Source organism: Impatiens glandulifera, chromosome 7, assembly GCF_907164915.1.
Source record: "Impatiens glandulifera chromosome 7, dImpGla2.1, whole genome shotgun sequence".
Lineage (NCBI taxonomy): Eukaryota > Viridiplantae > Streptophyta > Magnoliopsida > Ericales > Balsaminaceae > Impatiens > Impatiens glandulifera.
This window is the reverse complement of record NC_061868.1, coordinates 6550638-6560956: the sequence shown is the minus strand read 5'-3', so window position 1 is coordinate 6560956 and position 10319 is coordinate 6550638. Positions and strand designations below refer to the sequence as shown.

The window sequence follows — 10319 nt, the reverse complement described above, 5'->3', positions numbered from 1 at the left end:
AAAAAGGCTTCGGATCGATGTTGCGTTTCTCCAACTCCCCTGATAGGTAATTAAGCTGTTGGGATGTATCTTTAAAAGTTTGCAGGATTTTGGATGTCAACATCTGTAGATTATGAAAAACATATTTTATTAGTCTCGAAAACAAGAAACTATAGACAAATGTGAGTCAATTTCTTGTTTCCACATACCTCATCATCGTCTTCATTTACTTCTACCAAATGAACTGGATTCTCATGTTCTTTATCTACTAGGCGCGCCCTTGCCCTGCCCAGCCCAAAACCCCCGGCACGAGCTTCTAAGGTGGTAAACTCTAACAATGTGATGTCATCCCAACAAGAGATGAATGGAAATTTCCTTTCATAAGGATGACGTACACCTTCCATAAAAACACCATCTAGGTAGCAAATCTGGAGTAAAGGAATGGGAAACATGTTAGTAGATATTTGATACCTATAATTATAAATCATATACAAGAGAGGAATTATTTACAAATAAAAGGGTTAGAGGTCCATCAAAATATGGATTTTTATCTTTACTTTCTTTTTCTTTCCCACTTCTTACACTTTCAACCAATCGTTGTAATGTGAAGTGGCACCAGTTCAGCTCCTTTATGTTATCAACATCCATTAAGGATTTGAGAATTTTGAACCTGAAATGAATAAAATACATGTGTGAGTAATCATAAATACAATTAGATATATAATAGGTTTGAATACATGTTTACCTGGCTCGTGAATTTTGAACTGGACATAAAAAACTTGAGACAACAAAGACAACAAAGTCGATTTTGAAATCGTTGTCTGCACTTGTGTTACTTAATATCTTGGGTATCATAGAAAGTGTTTCAGGAGCTTTTGAGTCTTCCCCGGTCCATCGGGTCTTCCAATCCCTAAAGAAATTAAAAAAATCAGGGTCCTTAGTCTTGTCCCCCCAGCGGACTCAACTACGTTCATTGGCCCTCTCGGGAGGTTCATCACGAACTGGACGAGATCTTCATCGATAAGGATCTCCTCACCGTTGGCCAATACCAGAGAACTCTTATCTGGGTCAAAAGATTTAATTACGTGTCTCGAAAAATGCCCTGGGCAAGTGGAGACACCTAATGTAAGATGAGAACCAAACCCGATTTGCTTCACAGCTTCCCTCTGTTCTACGCTCAATTTAGGAATCATTTGATAAAGGCCGTGAGGGGATGATCTTGTTAGAAATGCCACTTTCCTTTTTTTGATGGTTTTGGTTTTTTGGGGAGATGGTGGTAAATCTTCATCGACTGGTGTAGTAGATGGAGCAATATTAGTGGTTTCTGGGGGTGGTGGTGGTAACTCTTCATCGACTAGTGTAGTGGATATGGCAATAACATTGGTTTTTGGGGGAGGAAAGGTGGTGGTAAAATCTCATTAACATGTGTAGTACCTACAGCAATATCAGTAGATTCGACAGCAACTGTGGAAACTGATTCATCAGTCGATGACTTCGTATTCGTCTTCGTGTTCGTCTTCGTATTTCTCTTCCTCTTCCTTTCATATTTAAGCAAGTGAAACCTCGAAGTCATTATTTTCGGTGGGATAACATAAATTAGTATTCAACTAAATAAATGGAATCAACGGGTGTAAAATTAGTAGAAAATATATAAACACAATAAGATTAACCTACCTCTCTAGTTTATTGCCGGGATTGACATTGGATACAGGATTTGGGGCAGTTTCGTTTTCGTTTATGCTGTTACAAATTGACAAGAGGACCTCTCAGGAGTCGAAGGTATCCACTTCCATGTTGTTGCCTTGGTTTTCTGACATTTTTCAGAAGAAATCCTTGTAGAATAGAAGAAATCTCTAGGGTTTCAACGTTGAATATTTGATGATCGTTGGGAGATAGAGAGAGAAGAATATGAACAGTTGCTTATGAAAATGAAGAGTGGAAGCGAGAAATTGTAATTATAAAAATAAGTAATTAAAGCGAAGAAATATTCGCTCTATATCGTATCCTCGTAAAAAAATCATAAATTATTTTAAATATAAAAATAAGTAATTGAAGCGAAGATTTATTGGCTGCATGTAATTTCCCTTGGTAAGTGTATTTACATGAGAGGTAAATGGTCTTCTCATGGGAGGGTAGGGGGTTTTACATGAACGTAAGGTTAAAAATAAATTAAGCGAAGATTTATTCGTTTTAAACCGTCTCCTCGTAAATTTAAAATTGAAATTTTTTTAAATATTAAATTATGTAATTTAAGCGAATATTTCATCGCTCCAAGTCATTTCCTCTTAAATAAAAATTACAAAAAAAATTTAAAACTAAAATGAAGTAATCGAAGCGAATATTTATTCGCTGCATATTATTTTTAATAAATTTAATTAATATTTAATAATCCAAATTGTATGCTCGTAACATTTCATAAAGAAATTAAAATATAAAAATAAGTAATTGAAGCGAAGATTTCTTCTCTGAATGTCATGTCAAATAAATTTATTTAATATTTAATAAATGGAAATATTAAATTCATGGTAATTTTGGTCTTTACATACATGAGTCAGTGTACTTACATGAGAGGTAAACGGTCTTCTCATTGGAGGGTAGGGGGTTTTACATGAAGGTCAGGTTAAAAATAATTGAAGCGAAGAATTCTTCGCTTTAAATCGTCTCCCCGTAAATAAAATTTTAATAAAAAATTAAAAATAGGAATGATGTAATTTGAGCGAAGATTTCTTCGCTGCATGTCATTTTTAATAAATTGAATTAATATTTAATAAATGGAAATATAAAATTCATGGTAATTTCGGTCTTTACATACAAGGATAAGTGTATTTCCATAACAGGCAAACGGTCTTCTCATGGGTGGGTTGGGGGGTTTACATGAAGGACAGGGATCTTGGGCGGGGAAATCTTCGCTCCCTTCGCTTCTCACCCTTCCTTCTCACATGGCGCCCGGAGAGAAGTGATCTTCGCTGGATTATATGAATAATATATTAATTCCGTACGTTAACTGGCCATTCCGTTAACGACGTCTGGGGTGAACCCGGAATAAAACCCAGATTCCGGATTCTCCCTCTCCCCCTCTCCTACCCAGATTGATTTATTAATATAATAATAATGCTGCAATTTGATTGGTCCGTAACAGAGGAACACGAGAATCGGTAGCAGAAGATCCGGATTGGTTTGTTGTTCCTAATAGGAAGATGTAAAGAATATCAAAAGGAGGAAAGAGCCCACCTCGATAGTCTTAGAATTTTTTTATTCAAAATATGTATATCATTTTGGAGAGTAGATCAACTCTATTTTCTTTAAAATGTCAAATGTTAACAATGATCAATTTTTTATCCTTTATTTGTCTATTTGTTGATGTTGAGTAACATCTATTCAAATTTACAATTTGTGTACCTTTCTTCAAACTTTATATCAACAAGAGTACATATAAACATGTATTTACACATTTATTATAACAAATCATACAATTTATAAAGAAGACATAAATTAATTAAGATTTGGGCCTCCTCAAAATTGGTTAGAAAATAAGGGAAATTTAACGAAATAACCGATAATATGGTTATTTCCAAAATTAACATAGGTAGACTAATTTTTGCAAATATAACTTTTTTCCTATGGCAAAAGACACTTATACTCTTCAAATAAAAATTCCCTCTTTCTCCTCTTCCCTTCTCTTCTTTCCCCTTTCTCTTCCTTCCCCCTTCATTCCTCTCTTCTCTACGTCCACTAAACCATCACTCTCTTTCTTCATTCTCCGAACTTCGAGCCCTCGACGCCGAGACGTCCAAGCACACGCCGCTGAGGCGTCCCTTCTTATGCCTCGACTGTAGCATCCCGCTGATGGGTAAGTTTATATTGTTATAACTATAATAATTCGACGTATGCTTCTACATTGTTCATATTGATCATTTTATACTATGTTTATTGTTAGCGTTTGATCATGTACTGTGTTTATTGTTAGGCCAACAAGCAAAAATGCATTTTCCGCCTACGAAAAATGCATTTTTCGTAGGCGACAAATGCATTTTTTGTCTGCAAAAAAAAATTCGCCTACGAAAAACGTATTTTCGCCTGTGAGGCCATTTAACTTTCTTAACATTACATCACTTGGCTAATCTTGCAGAGATTGTTGGTTAAGTATGGGTCTTTGATTTCGTTGATCTGTTTTTTGGGTTTATTTTTATACCTGATTCTGACTCATCAAAGTCTGGTGGTGCTAAAAGAAGCAAAAAGAAGTGCTAGGAAATCGGTTGTTCTTCTTTGCTTAGGACTTTGAAATGAAATCCACTTTTCTGATAAATTAAAGCGCGGCCACTCTTTTAGATCTTTTTTCTGTTTGTGTTGTGTTTAGATATTTTGTATGTGTTTTAGTTAAAACTTTTGTTACAACTAGTTATTAAAGAAACACAATTTTACTCATTTTGGGTTGTTATAACTTACATTATTATGATTACTTTTTTTCGTCGTTAGAGTTTTATTTCTAGCACAATTGTACAACTGAATGGATTGAGGTGCTTTGAGCAATTATTGATTGAGATATAATTATGTAACCAATCATAAACCGTTTAATAAATTATCAAATGCCTATTTCTTAGGACAATTTGGTTTAAAATGGTGTTGTTTTCAAATTAACTTATGTAATGGTTAATGTAAAAATAACTTAATCAATTTAACCAATCAGATTTAAAACAACCATATTATTCGAACTGAAACAAGGATTATAATAAAATGGAACCATGAGACCATCTCTGATTTCAAACTAAATTCATTCACATTTTACATACAAAGATACATTTTTTTCTCTAACTCTTTCAGAAATCTGAAACAACAATTACATTTCACGTCTCTGTTTCCAAGCTAAATTCATTCACATTTCACATCTCTGTTTCTCTAACTCTCTCAGAAATCTGAAACAACAATTACATCACAGTTTATACAAAACAGTAAAAAGAGAAACAAATCAAGTTTATAGAACCATATACCTGCAATAAGAAACAATTGCAACAAGACCATCAGTTGTGAGGGTTGTGAACCCCTCACAGCTAACTAAAATCAATGTCTTCAAATTTACAAAGTTCAAAACTCTCATCAATCCAGTTTGCAAATAATGGGATAAGTCTAGTTAGTCCATTTCAAAGTTTTAAATTGCATTTTTCGCAGGCAAAAATGCATTTGTCGTAGGCAAAAATGCATTTGTCGAAGACGAATAATGCATTTTCCACCGTAAAACCATTCAGTCACCCCTAAAACCCTAAACTTAAACTCTAAATGCTAAAACCCTAAACCATTTTTTCATTTCAGCATGCATGCAAAAAACGACAGAAAAACGGGAAAATCTCACCTGAAAGATGAAGGCGTTTCGGCGTTGCCTCGAAGAGTTGATCGATCGGCTTCATTCGTTTCGTTGGTTCGCTTGGATCGTTGGGAGAGAAGAATAGAGAAAGGGGAATACCAAAGGTCGAGGGTCGGGGGAGAAAGAAGAGAAAGGGAAATGAAATGAGGAGAGGGAAATAACCCTTTTTTTTTTTGGGGGGGGGGGGGAACGGTTAAAACCATTTCATTAAAATCCCAAAGTGGGAGGGTCAAGGATCAAAGCTAGACAAACCTTAGTTATGATTTAAGGATGATAATCAAGCGACTTTAAAGAAAAATGATTAGTAGAAATCAAACATACAAACAGATATTACAAACAAAGATTATAAACTGTATCAAATCTTAATTATCTCAATCAGGATTTTTATTTCCATATCAACCTGTTGAGACTTGAGAGTATAACCCCATATTTTTATTTAAGGGTATAAGTATTTTTTGTTATGGGCAAAAGATTATATTTACAAAACTTACTCCCCTATGTTATTTTTGGAAATAACCCTATTATCAGGATTATTTCGTCAAATTTTCCAAAAATAAATTGTATTTACATATTAATAGAATTAATCAAGATTTGGGCAACGCTCTCTCACAAAAAAAGTAGAATATACTGACAAATAAAATCGAAAACAAAGAGCAAATAATCATCTTACAATATCAACTAATAAGATTTAATTAAAAACTGTTGTATAAGACTTGATTACCTAATACCTAGCTAGGCTTAGGAAAGAAATCAGCTGTTAATTAATAATTTTATCTCTTAATCAAAGAAGAAGACGTAAGTAAAAAGTCACCATATTATTACAAGAAACCATGCTAAGAAAAACATGATCCTTCTTCATTTTCTTCTATAAATATTATTACCCATTTAAATTCCATCATTAATCAACAATGACAACAAAAATGGCACTCGCCGTGTTTTAATCCCATTTTTGTTTCTTCTATTTCTACTCCATTTCCACATTCTCGAAGCAAACACGACCAATCGTGAAAACACTACACTAGTTCCGACTTCACCCTCTTTGGGTTCACAATGGTTAAGAATGACGGTTAATAACCCTAATGAGAAAACGGGTAAGGACCCAAGAGAGGCCGGTTGTAAGAACCAACCATGGATATGTAGGAAAGACAAGTACCCACCATGGGGCCGTCGGTTATGTTGCAAGAACCAATGTATGGATGGGAATAGTTGTGGGTCTTGCAACATTAGGTGCACCTTTGGTTGGCAATGTTGTCGCAAGTAATGTGTTAACACGAATATTAATCCGCATCTTTGTAGAAGTTGCCAATATAAATGCCCTATAGGGAGCCATTGTAGCAAGTATTGTTTTAACACAAATTTATGATTATTCGTCGTAGTTACAATGATCCTGATATCTAAAAGGTTAGCATGAAAATTAAAACCAAATAAATATTAGTGTAACAAAAATTCTCTAAGTTAAGTCGATCATACAATAAAATACAAATTACTTTTAGTCTTATTTTGGCACATAAGAAAGAAAACATGATTATAGGAATTTGAATTATTTATATTAACACTTAAAAAAAATAGACTATTTTAACCTAAGAGCTGCAAAATAATTGAACTGGTTTTAAAAATTAAAAAAACTAAAGTATCATGGACACAACAACATATACAAAATAATGACCTTATATCCATAAAATTATCATTCTAATTAAATTTATATAAATTTATATATTTTTTGGCTCGGAATTCGATTATCTAGTGTTTCAAAATCACAATTTATTTTCAATTCAACACAAAAAGAGAAACATAAATCATATCCAGAATTACAAATCTAAACATCTTTAATAGTGCAGTCGAATGTCAAGGCGAACATGAACCTTAATAAGTAGGAAGACTCGGGTCAACCTCACGAGCCCACGCCTCAATTCCCCCAACAATATCTTTAGCGGAATTGAACCCCATTTCATGAAGATACTTAACAGCCCTTTGAGAATCATTGCCCCTTCTGCACATAACATACAGAGAAAGAGGATGAACCGAACCAGTTTCATTTTTAAAAGATGAAGAAATCTCGGGCAGTCTAGCTTCAATGTTCGCAAATGGGATGTTGATCGATCGAGGAAGAGAAACTATCTTATAATGGTGTGCTGGTCTTACATCAACCAGTAGATGTTCTTCTCCTTTTGTAAATCTTTCATAGTATTCTTTACAACTTATTCTATCATCTTCAGAGAGTAAGTTTAACTTCAATGGAATCTGCAGGCGAAATAAATTTATTATTTTGTTTTCGAAAGAAAGAAAAAATAGACAAAAGGAAGGAAATAAGCGTACTGTGGTGAAAGGAGTCTGCGTGAATTTCTCGTAATCAAATTCTCGAAATTGGTTTCTGTTGAAAGTTGTATTTTCTCCGCAACCTTGACAGTGTAGTGACTTCCCTCTGATCTTAACCTGGCGATAAAAAAGAATGCAGTCTTAACTTCACATTTAAAAACTAGTATTAGATTCACTCAAATTATTCTCCACAATTGCGAATAAGCAGAATCAAACTAACCCTAGTTTTTAGATCATAATCCAGATTAAACATATTTTATTTTGTTCATGATCAGATTATTATTTAGTTCATAAACATAACAAATATAGATTTTTTCAGATGAAAAATAAGAAGTTGATATCAAAACAACACAATAGTAAATGTAAAAATTGTATGTACCACACGCATCCGAGCTGATAATGCATCGAAAAGCAGCATCCTCTCCGAGAGGGGTTCACCGATATTACTGGCAATCTTTATTGCTTCTAGGGCTTGTAGACAGCCAATTATGCCAGGAACTACAAAACAGAAAGTTTCAACAAATAAGATAAACCGGAATTTTCAAAATATAAATACACAATTGAGTTCAAAACACACCAACTCCTAGTACTCCGCTATCCGAGCATCTTTGACATGCTGTTGTTGGTGGCGGAGTTGGAAACAAGCATCGATAACACGGTCCTCCATTGTAATTGTAAACAGTAAGCTACACAAAATCAAATAAGTTATTACAGATTCAATGTGGTTTGATGGTCTGCCTTGTTTGGAAACATCTGATCCGGTGCTGGAGTTGGATTTGACAATAAAACGTCAACAACTTTATTTGAAAACAACTTTTTTTTGTCAAGTATCTCATTCAGATGTTGATTTAAATAAGATAATATTTTAAAACACAACTTAATTATACATATATTCATAAATTTATCGATGGTTTCTCGTCAAAACTTAGCTCTAGCTTCAAATGTTTCCAAATAGGGCCTGGATCTGAATTTAAGTCCAAATGAGAAAATGCCAATAAATTTGTGAATGTATCTGACTAAGTTCTGTTTTCAAATGTGGCCATTCAATGGATATTTTACCCAAAAAGAAGTGCTTCCAAATGAGTACAAACTTTAAACATTTCAAACAAAAAAAATCCCATTGATTCATAGGAGTTTTAAAACCATAAATTTACCTGCCCTTCCATTCCAATAGCAGCACCAGAGACAAGAGGCTACAAAGGAAAATTTCACATTTTAAATTCAAACATATCATATTCATAATAGAAACGGGGTATTAAATGTGAAGATCAATGAACTGAAAAGGCACATATAATTCGTTATGAAAACAAACAAAGATTAAACACGCAGTTACCTTTCCAAGTACCACACAACAATCGTTTATCATGTAACGGCTAGGTACATTATCTGTGGCATCGACAACTATATCATATCTAGGAAAATAACATTACAAGTTAAGTAAACAATAGTTAAGAACACATAATTGAAACAAAATACTAAAGAAACCCATAAATCAAGGATACTTGCTGACAATGTCCAATGCATTCGATGTGCGGAAAGCTTCTCTGTGTTCGATAATCTTAGAAGAAGAGTTAATCCTATAATTTCGAAAAGCCAAGTTATTAATCAATGACAGGAAAGCATACCAAACTGTTTTTTTGTTTTTGGTAGAAACTGCTTACGCATAGCAAGCTGCAGCAGCAGATTCGACTTTTGATCGTCCAATATATGATTCTGTGTGAATAATCTTAAGCAAAAAGAAAATAAATCCATGGTGAGATCAAAATCACAAATAACCAATGGTCTTCAAGAAACTCTTACCTGTCTGTGTAAATTGTTAAGCTCAACTACATCATGGTCAACTATTCCTATCCTCCCTATAAGATTAGATTTGCAAATTAGGTATTGAAGTTAAAGAAACTTCTTTTGCTAACATTGAACATTGATTTTTTAAGATTGGATTTATAGAACTTAAAATCTTACCCACGCCACAGGCGGCAAGGTATAATAGAGCAGGGGAGCCTAGTCCTCCAGCTCCAATGACCAAAATCGAAGACTTCAAAAGATTCGATTGCCCTGTAATAACATGAAACCCAAGATTCAATTCATTGAATATGTACATGGTGAAGTAAGCGAGTAATAGAGATTCATTGAGGAGTTCAAAATTGGAACCTTGAATGCCAAAGGAAGGAAGTATGAGGTGGCGACTGTATCTGTAAATCATATCAGATGATAAGCCATGATCAAAGGATAATTCGAGGCCATTCGATTTTGATTGAAACGAAGAGATCGAATTGGTATCGTCCTTCTCCTTGACGATGCGAAGCTGAGCTTCTAGAGCTGAAATTCGCCGGTCTATATCGAGCTTATCTGACTTAAGTTTCTCGATTTCGCGGTGAATTACGGAGGCGTCGCCGCCGTTGGACTCCATAGTTCAGTTGAAACTTGAAAGCACAATTTAGAAGTGAAGCGACGAAGACAACACACGGAAGCTAAAAGACACTACACTTTATAAACCCTAAAGACCTATTTTGAAACAATAATATTTTTCTAATCTAAATTCTGGTTTAGATAATTTTATTTAAATAATTCAACTTTTTCTCTTATATCATAATAAAATTTTATCAATGAAATTATTAAATAAAATATTTTTTTATTTTTTAAATATGCATATATATTATTTTTA

The 10319-nt window shown here is 33.9% G+C and overlaps 1 protein-coding gene across 1 annotated transcript; it reads right to left on the bottom strand.

The window, feature by feature from the left end:
- Positions 1 to 7072: 7072 nt before the first annotated feature.
- On the bottom strand, positions 7073 to 10119 carry LOC124944938 (adenylyltransferase and sulfurtransferase MOCS3). Its single transcript, XM_047485286.1, has 11 exons — positions 9806 to 10119; positions 9617 to 9709; positions 9455 to 9510; positions 9316 to 9380; positions 9157 to 9231; positions 8988 to 9066; positions 8809 to 8847; positions 8232 to 8340; positions 8034 to 8152; positions 7655 to 7771; positions 7073 to 7579 (listed from the first exon to the last, which is right to left on the bottom strand). The coding sequence occupies exons 1-11, from the start codon at positions 10062 to 10064 to the stop codon at positions 7202 to 7204; spliced, it is 1389 nt and encodes a 462-aa protein (XP_047341242.1). The 5' UTR covers positions 10065 to 10119; the 3' UTR covers positions 7073 to 7201.
- Positions 10120 to 10319: the final 200 nt, after the last annotated feature.